This window comes from Malus sylvestris, chromosome 3, assembly GCF_916048215.2.
Source record: "Malus sylvestris chromosome 3, drMalSylv7.2, whole genome shotgun sequence".
Taxonomy (NCBI): domain Eukaryota; kingdom Viridiplantae; phylum Streptophyta; class Magnoliopsida; order Rosales; family Rosaceae; genus Malus; species Malus sylvestris.
Genome location: NC_062262.1, coordinates 15,022,662 through 15,036,814, shown reverse-complemented (window position 1 = coordinate 15,036,814; position 14,153 = coordinate 15,022,662). Strand labels below are relative to the sequence as shown.

Below are 14,153 nucleotides of genomic sequence, written 5' to 3'. Positions count from 1 at the left end.
TATGTATGTATGTATGTATATATATAAGCTTTAATATTTGATATTTACGGGGAGGGTAGGTTGTATTATTGGTCATACCCCAACTAGAATGCCAAAAGAGTGTACAAGTGTTGCTAATCCTAAGATATCCACAATTTTTATTATATATATATATATATATATATATATATATATATATATATATATTTTTTTTTTTTTTTTTGACTTGTTCATTGGGTAAGTAGTGTGGGCTACCTTCTCCATATGATATCCAAAATATTCAAAAGAGTAAACTAAAGAGAATAAATTTGTAAATAAAGTTTTAAAAATTAAAGGACATAAAAGTTGATGATTGGTTTATTACTTACACGTTGATAAACGTGCTTATTCTTATTGGTGACACATAATTTAATTTACAAATTTAGTTTCTAGATTTAGTCTCTCTATGATTATCCTATCCAAAATAAACCAAATCATGGGCAAGTGTACGTATATATAAATTAATTACTTATGTATATATTAGTTGCAAAAGAAGAAAATGAAATAGAAAGGTGATGTGGGATTTTTCTTTGGTTTCTAAAAATATAATTATTTAAATGCAAACGTGAATTAAGTTAGCGTGTTTGTTTGTTTTTTTTTTTTTTTTTCGTTGATCGTTTTTATGTAAGTTTTATTATGATAATGAAGGATGAGATACTAAAATTTAAGACATCTTTCATATTGAGAAGAAAATACTAGAGAGATTAAATTTTGGAAATTAAATGACATGAAAATTGATGATTAAATTATGACTTGAGAATTGATAAATGTATTTATTTCTATTATTAACGCATCATTTAATTTTCAAACTTTGTCGAAAATAAACAAATATAAAATATAATAAAAGGGGTAAAATGATTGAAGTAATTAATCCTTTGTCTAAATGAGTGTACCAAGCGAAGCAACTGTCCAACTACTTCAGTACACTCCACCTCATAATATTAAAATCATAAAATGGCTGTACGACAATATATCTCCACACCACTCCCTCACTTTGGTTCACATTTGAAGCATACAAGTCACTCTATAATTTGATCTCTCTTTAGTCTTTCTTCCTCTCCCACCTCACCTTCTGGTAAATACCTTCAACTTTCCTCCAATGGAGTTGGAAAGTATCCTTTATTTCACCGAGAGCAAGAACATTTTAGTCACTGGTGCCACTGGCTTTCTAGCAAAGAGTACTATTCGATTCTACCCCTCTCTCTCTCTCTCCCTCTCTCTCTTTCTCTCTCTGTTTTTGTGTCTTTTTTTAGTTAGAGAGCATCTAAATATGCTTGAATGGATGCAGTTTTTGTAGAGAAGATACTGAGGGTGCAACCAAATGTTAAGAAGCTCTATCTTCTTTTAAGAGCTCCAGATACAAAATCAGCTACTCAGCGTTTGAATAATGAGGTATGTATATATGCAACTGGTCGATTGCCCTTTGATTTTCTTCTTCAATCCATTGCATCTAGGGTTCAAAGTAAAATAAGGTATATGTACAGCTATCTATATATAACTTTTAGTTTAGTGCAGGAGAAATGTGTGCTTCAAATGTATTTACCTTTTGCTTCTACATATCTTCTTTTTGCGCATACAAAATAGGCAAGAACGGCAAAAAAATATAGGCATTTGTGTCTTGGACCACCTCAGTCAGTCTATCTAAGAAGAAGTTTGGTGCACTACAATAAATGTAGGGAACTTTCATGAAAATGACTTGTGTTAAGTTTATTTTAACCAAAAAACATGTCAAGCTTTATTTAATGAAAAAGAATTAAATATTAATAAAAAAAAGCCTTAAATTTTAATAAAAAGGAAAAAAAAACTTAAATTTTAATGAAAATGACACAATTTAAAAAAAATAAATAAAACCTGATGTGTGCGGGACTTGTGCGTCCATCACAGATACTGTTTATGAAACTGAACACTATTTATGAAACTAAACGGTACTACGCTATTTATGAAACTGAACTGTAATACACTATTTATTGGTCTAATTTCATAAATAGTGCCTAATTTTTTGTTCACTTTCATAAATAGTGTATAGTTCTTGGTTGCCTAATTATTGAGTCCAATTTCATAAAAAAATGTATAGAAATTGGTACAATTCATAAATAGTGTCTATTTCTTGGTCTGGTTTCATAAACAGTGCATAGTTATTGGTTTACTTTCATAAATAGTGTCTAGTTCTTGGTCATATTTCATAAATATTGTTTAGTTCTTACTCTAGTTTTATAAATAGTGTATAGTCTAGTTTCATAAATAGCTTCCACCTATTGGTTTAGTTTTGGAAATAATGCCAAATTCTTGTTTTTGTTTCATAAGTGGTGTCTACTTATTGGTCTAGTTGCATAAATAGTCTACTTATTTGTCTAGTTTCATGAATAATGTCTACTTATTGGTCAAGTTTTATAAATAGTGTTTAATTCTTGGTTCAGTTTCATAAGGTTTGAAACTTGAACCCTTTTTGGTCCTATAAAAACACCCATTGCACGAAAACGATGAACCCATAAATGACTCTTTAGATCAAAACTTAAGAAGATTATGTTCTTAGTAATTATATTTAAAAAGCTATTTTCAATTACCAAATTAAAATTTCCTCAAATTTTTTTAATGCCTACAATAATAAATGAGCTCTACATCCAATTCTTGAGCTTGAGTGTTATCTTGGAGAAATTTTTCATTGTGCCCATAACACAAATGGTATATCACGACGTGTTATTATGTAAGTAGTTGGAATTTTTATTTTTTATGTAATTAAATTTTTAACTCAAGAATCTCACAACTTGTATAGAGACACATGGTGTACCATCTCGTGTTCCGGCGACATTGAAAAATCTCTCATCATCATGACTACTATTGAGAAACAACACTACAAAATTAAAACTGGGGAATGTAATTCAATTTGAAGTCTTTTTCTTATTCTAAGCAAAAAAAAAAAAAATCTATTAATGTAGCTGACAATGGGAGAAAAAAGTGGTATTGTTTTTTTTGTTTTTTTTGTCTTTATCATTAAATAAAGTTAGTGGGTGATTTTTAATTATAATGTAAAGATTTGAAACCATTTTAATTAGTTTTCCTATAAATATATGAAATGTGGGGAAACAAATATTTTTGTTTCTGAATTTGAAATGGGATGGAAATCTGAATTTTGTCATTGCAAGTTTTTTTTTTTAAAAAAACTCTTTTGGCCACTTCTATATGTAGATAATTGGGAAGGATCTTTTTAGAGTGGTGAAAGAAAAATGGGGAGCAGGTATGAACTCAATCATCTCGGAAAAGCTGACTGTGGTGCCTGGAGACATTTCTCGTGAGGATTTGGGCTTGAATGATTCTAACTTGAGGGAAGAGATGTTGAGTCAGATAGATGTCATTGTGAACTTAGCTGCAACAACCAACTTTGACGAAAGGTAATGATGTTTAGGAAAGTGATTTCCACATGCTTCGACTTTATAAATTTAAAAAGATCATGCAACAAAATAAATAAAAGTATGCCGAGGAATAAAAGTAGTGTGCAGATATCACTTCTTTAATATTTATTATTGTTGAATCCCAATTTACTTAGAATTATAGTTTGTTTTTGTATTCTTGTCAGACTGTGAACTTATAAACACAATCAATTATTTTGACGCATAATTGAGATTTATGGTTTGATTGTTTAGTATGTCTGGAAAAATATTACCTATATAATATAGGAATATAGTAAACTAGATTAAAATATATGATGTTGTGTGCAGATATGATATTGCACTTGCTCTCAATACTTTGGGAGCAAAGCATGTATTGAACTTTGCCAAGCAATGTGTTAAACTAAAGGTGCTGGTCCACGTATCCACAGGTTAGTATCTGATATCTGTCATCCCTTCGAATGTTTCTGGATCTTTTGATTTTTAATTAAGATGATATTATCATTAAACGTTGTTCTAGATTGCTTTTAATTAGCATGACCTTTTAGTCCCTTTGTTCTGAACTAATTATAAGATTAGAATACCAAGCTTGAAATAATACGACCAAAATATAAAATGGATGTGTGTGTGTGTGTGTGTTTAAGAGAAAAATGGTGAATTTATTCAATTTACAAAGTCATATCATCATTCCAGAGAACATCATGAATAACGTTCGGAGGTTCCTCAAACTAATACGAAACCAAATTATATAAAATATTTAACAAATTTACTTAAAAACACAGTAAAATAGCAGAAATATTTTTTTTTTTAAACAAGTTTTTAAGGTCATTAAAGTTGTGTAACAAATGCACAAGCTATATTATCCGTGCGAGGATGTGAAGGTAAAAGAATTCAATATTTGTGAAAGGAGAAACCTTACAATGGCTTATAAGAGGTTGGACCATATAGCCAATTAGTTTTATGGTGGAACTCCAACTTTCTTTATGATATCATAGCAGGTTGCCCCACATGTAAAGCCCAACGGCCACACGTGTTCCATCTCACCATATTCGTGTTGTCCACATGTTTGGCTTGAAAAATCGCCACACGTGAGGGGACACGCGAGGATGTGAAGGTAAAATAGTCCTACATTAGTGAAAGGAGAAACCTTGCAAGAGCTTATAAGAGATTGAATTATTCTCCATATAGCCAATTAGTTTGGTGGAACTCCAACTTTCTTCAATCTGAACTTTTTATGTTGAGCGAATTTTTAACATTTTTTTAGCTAAAATTGAACCTTTGAACATATCATAATCCTTATTCATTATCCCACTTTCTGCTGTTTTATGATTTCAGCTTATGTTTGCGGCGAAAAGGAGGGACTTCTATTGGAAAACCCATACCACATGGGTGAGACACTCAATGGGACCACAGGTCTGGATATAGACAATGAAATCAGGCTGGTCCACGAAAAACTGAAAGAACTCCGAGCGGAGGAAGCATCAGAACGAGCAATCACTCTCGCCCTCAAAGACTTTGGACTCAAAAGGTTTGTCAAAAATAAAAAATAAAAAAATCTCCCGAGCTCCTTCTTCTTTCACTTGTTTGTTCGCTTAAACACTTTGAACTCATTAGAAATTTTGACATGCATGCTACGATGACAATGTATATGCTGTGATGGAAGTCCTCGGATCAGTTTATTGTTTGTTTAGACCTGGTCTAAAGCTTAACCTAAGCTATACCGTTGAACTAGGACAACTAGACTTATACCTGTGAGCCTTAAACGTTAAGTGTTCATGGTAGCTTTAATTTATGGTGTTTAAGGTTGACCATCTTTGATTAGTAGCCAGATTGAGTGATTGTTTTTGGTGCTATACAGTATCCTGTCGTTCAAAGGCACAAAGGCAGCCATCAATTCACGAGTAAAACTATCAAAATTAAAAGAAAGAATAATAAGATATTAATCATATTATACATGACATATGGTTTAAGTAGGCAACATATGTGCAAATTTTGCCGATGCTTTTGCTTGTCAGAGCCTTCTTATTACTGATTGTCATATTTGGGATCATAGTACTCTCTCCTTTGCTTTTGATACTTTTCGCTTTGATTATGTAGGGAATGGTTGTATTCGGGGTTTCTCTCTTCAATAAATTACTTCTTTGTTTCAAAATAAAAATAAAAATATGAGAATGACATAGTAGAATACCACTTGAGGTGTACCCGTATCATATAAGTTGTTGCCCTTATATTCTTGGCTTGGGTTTACTGTTTCCCTAAAGATATTTATTGTTGTCAACTGATAGCTTTCATTCAATTAATTCAAGAGAAATTTTATTTGAACTCATACAACCTCTTTTTACACCTAATTTATTCTCCACACCCATATTATTTTTAACTAAATTATTAATATCTCTTTAAACCCAAACTTACTACTTAAACTACCCTCACAAACACAATTTGATATATAAATTTATCTTTACACCCATTTAAAAAATAAAAATAAAAAATCAATGTTTTGAAATTCATTCAAGGCATAAAGACAACAATATCTCTCACATATTTGTCTCATGCGTAATCCTTCTTTTTTGCTGATTTTACTCAATCCCATATCTGTTTTAATTTATCTTTCATCTGTTGATTTTGCTTAATCCCATATAGATGATTAAAAAAATTAAATATTTAAATCCCATATGTTTTTATTTTATTTTTGTTCAATCAGTATGCGTTTTTTTGCAACTGATCAAAATTGGATCAGCCAGTCCCTCCAATATTTAGTACAAAATCCAAAAGTTTCACATGGTCCGTTGGATCAGCTTTTCATTCATGTGATCTGAAGTTTGAAGAATCCTTGGTTGCTTCGAATCCATAAACAATAACATAAGCATGTAAAAACTCAGAAGTAACATCGAGCTAGTGCGATGAAGGCACGACACATTACCAGATGGTAGCAAGAAGTAGATTGATTATTGGGTATATATTGGTCTATTGATAAATTTTGGTTTTATTGTTCATTTCATCTTGTACTTGACAGTAATTATGCAATAGGGTAAGAAAGAAAATTCATATTTAAAGTTTAAGTTGGGTGTAGAAAAAAGTTATATGAGTCCAAATAAAATTTCCCTTAATTCAAATATCAACGTTTACATCTTCCATGAACATTAAATAAAAATTCAAGAAATAAAATTCCGTGAAGAATTATTGATATGATTCATTATAATAAATGAAAATATGACTTTGGCCCTACAAACTTAATTTTCTTTACCTAAAACTTAACATAATTTTTTTTACTTGATTAAAACCCAGATGACTAGAATCCATATAAACAAAGGAAAACTAATGAAAAGGGCTTGAAAACTTTGAGTTTTAATGATAAGGACAAAATAAAGGGTAAATTGAATAGTACCAGGATTGACTTTTTAGTGTAAAAATATGGTTTTTCGTTAAAGTGAACAGTACCGGATGCTTTTCGTTAAAGTTCCCTATAAACAAATTCCTTAATGAAGCTTGAATTCAATTAATTTATATGTTCCGAATGCCGAAATACCCCTATTAATATCAATTGGATTTAATTATTTTTATTTACCGTCAATTATTGTAAATTGGCTAATTAGTCATTAGTTGTGTTAAGTGTGGGATTGCGCATTGCATTGTGCCATTTCTTTTCCTATTCCAAATTTCACAATTATTCTTGCTTCCTATATTTTTGTTTGAAATTAATTTATTATATGCATCTATGTAATTATTGTGCTTGTGAATATAGGTAAATTAGTGGACATTAAAAATAGTAATTAGTGTGCATGTAAATATTAGGTAGGTACATTAAGTTAAAAGCCGACCAAAGAAAAATTGTCTTATGTTATTCTGGAAAAAGTATCATGTGATGTCCTAAAATAATGTGTCTATTATTCCCTCGTCTTTTAGTTGTAATATATATTGGTGTATGAAAAGAGTATGAAAAGAGTGTACTTATAATTTCTTTCAAGACAAGTTGTAAGTTACATTCATTGACATGATTGGGGAATAGTATCACATGTTTTAAATAATTTGTAATAATAGGTCAACTATTTCTCTAGCTTGTAACTTAGATTAAATTTTGGGTTTTATTTAGAGTCTAAAAGGTGTAAGTTTATGTTTATAAAATAAGAGTTGCAAGAGTTTATCTTTAAAAAACAACAAAATAAAGAATAGTGAAACAAATATGGTGAGGGCAATGATACCTCAGAGTCAAAAAGGGTTTTTTTTTTTTAGGTTTTTATCACCAATGGTTCATGAGATTGACCAAACTTATCATTTTAGTCACTCACTTTCAAAATCAATCAATGTCGTTATTGACATTCACTATCTCACATCAATTTGGTCATTCTGTTTAGAATCCGTCAATTATTTTGTTAATTTGTACTAACATTTGCCTACACACTTTGTGTGTATAAACGCATTTTTTTTAGAAAAATGGGAAGGAGAGAGGGAGAGAGAACGTTTTGGGGGGGGGGAGTGAGAGGTTTTTTTTTTTTGGTTTTTTTTTGTAATTTTAAATATTGAAGATATTTTAATATCATTTGTAAGTGAAGCTTCGATAAAAAACAATAAATATTGAAGATATTTTTACATTATTGCCTATCATTTTTTTTGTGTAATAAGAGACTAAATAGTCTTTTTTTCTCTCTTTTGGTTGACAAAGAGGGTTTCATAAATGTAGTTTTAGATGTAGGACCCACAAATCCAATAAAATAGTGACACATAGATTATACAAATGGTCCTTAACATTGATCAAACACCTCATTTTGGTCCTTGAGTTTCAAAAATCAATAAATTTAGTTCCTGACTTTTTCTACCTCACATCAATTCAATATTTTTTGTTAGGGTGATAATATGGTCCCACTAATCTAATCATATGGCGCCACATGAGTTAACTATATAAAAAAAAATCTTTTTAAGATTTAAAACTAAAAGTAAAATAAGAAATTTAAAACTAAAACTAAAAGGTAAAAAAGAGACATCATTGTCATCATCTAGATATGCTCAAAAAGAAAACGAAGGCACCATGACACTACTAAAGCTCTTAACCTCCCAGCCTCACTCCTCATTCTATCCAGTTGATTATAATCCTATCAAATTTGAATTGAATTTGGATTTGATTTTATCGAATTTGGATTGCATTTTTTTTCTTTCCAACTGGAATTGTGGGATGCGAGAGAAATGCCAGTGTGGAATATTCATCAGTTGGATCTTCCTAAAAAAAATAGTTTCATATAAATAATCTACTTGGTGTCATATGATTGGATTAGTAGGACCACATCAACACACTGACAAAAAATATTTACGAAATTTTAATGGGAGGACTCAATTGATGTGCGATATTGAAAGTCAGGAACCAAATTTATCGATTTTTGAAACTTATGGACCAGAATGAGGAGTTTGATCAATATCACGGATCATTTGCAATAAAAACCCTTCTTTTGTGTAATCCACGTGTCATTATTTTATTGAATTTGTGGGTCCCACATACAAACTAACAGAATAATTGACGGAATTTAATTGGAAGGACCAAATTGATATGTGGTAGTGAATGTTAGAGACAACATTAATTGATTTTGAAAGTGAGAGCATTTGGGATAAAAATTCTTTCTTTTTCGGTAAGATGATAAATTAAAGAGACCAAGATTGTGTGCCCTCCCATCTTTCCATCCCCTTCTATTCCTTCTTTTTTTTTTTAACCATTGATTTCATGTTAAGTTAATTTAATGCTCCAGATTTTACCATCTCACGTATTTTCACTCTTTTTTCTTCCACTTCGCTTCTGCTGCTGCATTCACAGACCAAGAAACATTTTCAGCTGCACAACAACAACAACATCCTCCACCAAGAATGCCATTGAATTATAATACAATTTCCGAGTTGCTTTTCGGATTCTAAATCATGGGTTTCCTTCTTAGCTTCCAAAAAATAATGAGTTTTTAACTAATCTGCTGATTGTTCAAGTGGGAGAGGAAAATTTTAAGAATCTTCTGCCGATGGTTGATGCTCCAAATTTAGACGAGTTACAAAATTTGAGATTTGCATCATAAATCCAAGCACAAAGGCGATATTTGAGATCCCAACTCGAACATCATGAAATAAATTTCAAAACAGGCATTGAAATCGAAACTGAAATTAAATAGATTTGAGAGTTGATTCATATCCGGCTTTCGAACCCTGTCACCAGGAACCAAACCCTGAAACCCAAGAACACAAAAATAAAGTTAAACAGCAAAAAGCACTGAAATTTAGCATAATTTTCGCATTCCATACCTTCTTCGCGAAATGTCAGCGAGAGGAGTGGTATCGCGGCCACTTCAGGCTCTGCCCCGGTGAGTTTGCCAGCTCCGGACTCGATTTTCTGACGAGTTTGCCAACATCATGAATTAAATATTACCTTCATCCTCTGGTCAGGTTGTGAATTAAAGGTTGATGAATTACAGGGGCTATCGTGCTCCTTATAGGCTCTGTTACAACAAAATCTTATATTCTGACTTCCAAAATTTTGAGAATCTTCTGCTGATGGCTGCTGATTCTCAAAATTTTCCTCTCCCACTTGAACAATCAGCAAATTAGTTAAAAACCCATTATTTTTTGGAAGCAAAATGGAAACCCATGATTTAGAATCCGAAAAGCAACTCGGAAATCGTAATTCCATGGCATTCTTGGTGGAGGATGTTGTTGTGCAGCTGAAAATGTTTCTTAGTCTGTGAATGCAGCAGCAGAAGCGAAGAGGAAGAAAGGAGAGTGAAAATGTGTGAGCTGATAAAATCTAGAGCACTAAATTAACTCAACATGTAATCAATGGCTAGAACAATGGAAGGGGATGAAAATTGGAGAGCAGACAATCTTGATCCAAATTAAAGGTGGACCTGTGATTTGCCATCAAACTTTGGAGCACCTAATTAACTCAACATGTAATCAATGGCTAGAACAATGGAAGGGGATGAAAATTGGAGAGCAGACAATCTTGATCCAAATTAAAGGTGGACCTGTGATTTGCCATCAAACTTGGAGTATGCATTGATTGAGATATAAATCAAGCACATCAGTTATTAATATTTTTTTACCAATGTTATATTTATTATATATTTTTAGAATAATGCTAAATAGATCAAAGTTTTAAAACAAATTTCTAAACCAAATGATGTGTCATCAATAAGAAATAAACACGTTAATCAATACCTATTAATAATCAAATCATCAACTACCACATTATTTAGTTTATAATATTTGATATCTCTAATATTATCCTATTTTTATATTATGTTTGTATCACACATCTAATAGAGGTTGGCCCTTGTGTATTGAGACATAAGCCAAACACATCAGATATTAATATCTTTGTAGGAATGATACACTTATTATATTTTTTATATCATATTTATATCATCTATTTAATAAAAGTAGAGCCCAACCACATATGTAGATCTCATTTCTATTTGAGCGGTGGTACAAGTGTCATATGAAAAATGTTGCAAGTGTAACATTTTTGATATACCATCTCATGTGACAAATAATGTGTACATGGCACATCAATGAATAAATTTATTTAATTGAACATTGGTTTTATTCATCACTTATTACATGGTATAGTATAACAATGTGGCATTCCTAGCATCACTCCTTTTTTTTTTTTTCAAACATATCATTTATCACCTGCATGTTAGTTTTTACTTTTTGAAAAAAAAAAAAAAGAAGTTGACATATTTAAAATACTCAAAACCTAATCATTTAGCAATTAAAATTAATTTTTTTTTCTGTATGTATTTGCAACAAACATTGTGAGTTCTATCTGGATTAATTGCGCCCTTGAAACTAATCTTACGAAGAAACGGTTAATACAATAAAGAACACATACCACTCTATGCCTTAGTAGTCTTATCAAAAGCATGAACTCTTTGTCGAACTTCTTTTTTAACAAACGATATCTACATTAAGAGGTGGGGAAGTGGACTAAGCCTAACAGTGAGTTAACACTAATGTGGTTCAAACTCTTTGTCAACCTTTTATCTAATAATTTATACTTTGAAGCAAATTAGGATAAATAGATATAATGAATTATAAGGATAAATAGATATAATGAATTATAACAAGGAAGGATTTCCATACACCTTTTGTCCTTCTACGCGTTCATGTTTATCTTGACAATTTTTTTTGAACAAATAAGAAAAAATCAATGTGAATATAAATAAATAAGAGAGTGTAGAACGAGAGAACGGTGGCTGAAAATCACTATCTCATGATAAATCTACTGAACTATACCTAGTGTGCATTGTAAAGTTATGAAATCTGCTGAATATTATATATCTAAATTTGTTTATTAACTTTTCTTGTCCTCTTTCTCATTAACTATAGTAGGATAAATTGATTGTAGTTATGTAAACTATTGAAATCCAAACGATGCAAATTCTAAATCGCACTTTTTTGGTAAATTACTTTCTTAGAGCAATTCAGTATGGATGGCCAAACACGTATGTGTTTACCAAGGCAATGGGAGAAATGCTAATAGGAGATCTAAAAGAAAATCTACCTGTGGTCATTATTCGCCCTACCATCATCACCAGCACTTACAAAGAACCTTTTCCTGGTTGGGTTGAAGGAATCAGGTGTGTCGATACGAATAAACCTTTCTTATTATTTTTAAACATATAACTAGTTTTTGGTGTTATATAAATATTTACTTTTTTTATCTGTTCACTTGTGTCACATGCAGAACCATTGATAGCATTGCAGTTGGCTATGCTAAAGGAAAATTAACATTCTTTCTCTGCGACATTAATGCAATTGTTGATGTGGTGAGTTAACAAAATACTTCATTTTGTTACTATTCGTACCTTCTTATCTCCAAGGTTTGAGTACATTAAAATCAAATACAAAATTACGTAGCTATCTATATGTGAAAATCCATCTGTACTCATAAAAAAATGTAATTGACATGTGTACATACTTTTCTACAAATATATATTCATATAAATGTCAAACTATGATCTTCAAATAAGGAAGAATGACGCTCTATCTATAAACAACCGAACAATGTTCATTAAAGAAGTCGTATTATACCTGTTACAAATATTAGGTTGGTCGGCCAACAAGTTCATTAGCCCAATAAAGAAAAGAAAAAGAAATTCTACTTAATTAGTGCTTATCTTTCATTTATATTCTTAAGCATTTACAAAACATTTGATGATATATTACTTATATAAACATCGTGCAGATACCAGCTGACATGGTTGTGAATGCAATACTTGCTGCAATGGCAGCCCATGCAAACCAACCTGGTGAAGTAATTTATCAAGTAGGATCCTCTAGGAGAAATCCTGTAAGATATGGTAATCTTTACGATTATGGAGTCCATTTCTTCACCAAGAAACCATGGATTAATAAAGATGGGACGCCAGTTAAGGTTGGCAAGGTTCCAATTATGGGCAGCATGGCTAGCTTTCACAGATACATGACTGTCCGTTACTTACTTTTCCTAAAGGTAATTGGTTCTACATATTCTTCTGCATCCATAATAATATTTTTCAATCACAGCTTGTCGACGAACGTAACCAAGAAAACTGTGAGGTCAAGTGCTGGCGTGGCATTGCGAGTCAATATAAATTATAACACGTGTAATGAAATTCAGGTTGACCGCTTGTGGTTTAAAGTTAGATGTTAAATGCACATGCTATGGTATTTTAGCGGGACTCGTAGCACGACATGAGAACATGTCTGGTTCCATCATCTAGAGGTTCCCCATCGAGTCTTATTTTACCTTTTACTTTCTCTAAAAGTATGTAAAAGTAGCCCCTTGAGTTCTCTGTGTCTATTTTGATATTGTATTCTTTGTCTAATTTTTCCAACGCAACAGGGATTGGAAGTGGTTAATGCAGCATTTTGCCAATACTTCAAGGGCACGTACGTGGATGTCAATAGAAAGATCAAATTTGTGATGAGACTGGTGGAGCTTTACAGGCCATACTTGTTCTTCAAAGGAGTGTATGTATATGTGATTTTCCTTATGTTCTTCATGCCATTGGTCTTGAAAGATTATTTTGATCCATATTGTGAGACCCTAACTAACTATGAACTAATTATTGCATACAGCTTCGATGATATGAACACAGAGAAGCTGCAAATGGCAGTAAGAGGAAACACCACAGAGGCAGATATATTTTACTTTGACCCAAAGTGCATAAATTGGGAAGACTACTTTCTGAATGTCCATCTTGCTGGCGTCGTAAAGTACGTTTTTAAATGATTACCCAAATTGGGATTAAGTTAATGTTTCTTTTGTCTTTCATTTGTATTGATATAATATATTTTGGAATTGGTGGAAGTAATTGGGAGGACTCTAGCCAGTGTGTTTACTCGAGGCTGTATGCTGTGGCTCCGAATAGCATATTATAGTAAACTTCAATAAGTGTACGAATTATGATAGAATGTTATTGGTATTTGTTTTCATAATCATTGATGGTGAAAAATTGTTGTCGTCAATGTAATATGTTATATGAAAGTGTTTACTTTAATTGGTTAACTAAATTTTGTGTTTTCATTGTTTATTTTTTTTGGTCCAAGTATAATTCTAAGTGCTACTTTGTACTACGATCAAGTGGTATTCATTTTCACTTCTAAATGAGAGGTATTCTATACAACTTGTATGTATTGATGAAAAGATATTTGGTTGTATGCGAAATTGTTGTTGTATTTACTTACATTGTAAAGCATAGGTGTTGATGTAGGGGTAGGTTGTGCGCAAATGCAACT

The 14,153-nt window shown here is 31.5% G+C and overlaps 1 protein-coding gene and 1 long non-coding RNA gene across 2 annotated transcripts; one reads left to right on the top strand and one right to left on the bottom strand.

The window, feature by feature from the left end:
• The first annotated feature begins 990 nt into the window (after nucleotides 1-990).
• Nucleotides 991-13,928, top strand: LOC126614288 (fatty acyl-CoA reductase 3-like). Its single transcript, XM_050281871.1, has 10 exons — nucleotides 991-1,196; nucleotides 1,307-1,410; nucleotides 3,205-3,407; nucleotides 3,735-3,835; nucleotides 4,740-4,932; nucleotides 11,849-12,010; nucleotides 12,118-12,199; nucleotides 12,619-12,885; nucleotides 13,258-13,385; nucleotides 13,494-13,928. The coding sequence occupies exons 1-10, from the start codon at nucleotides 1,118-1,120 to the stop codon at nucleotides 13,645-13,647; spliced, it is 1,473 nt and encodes a 490-aa protein (XP_050137828.1). The 5' UTR covers nucleotides 991-1,117; the 3' UTR covers nucleotides 13,648-13,928.
• On the bottom strand, nucleotides 8,859-10,420 carry LOC126614289 (uncharacterized). Its single transcript, XR_007620334.1, has 2 exons — nucleotides 9,675-10,420; nucleotides 8,859-9,598 (listed from the first exon to the last, which is right to left on the bottom strand). It is a non-coding gene; the product is annotated as an uncharacterized LOC126614289 (long non-coding RNA).
• Nucleotides 13,929-14,153: the final 225 nt, after the last annotated feature.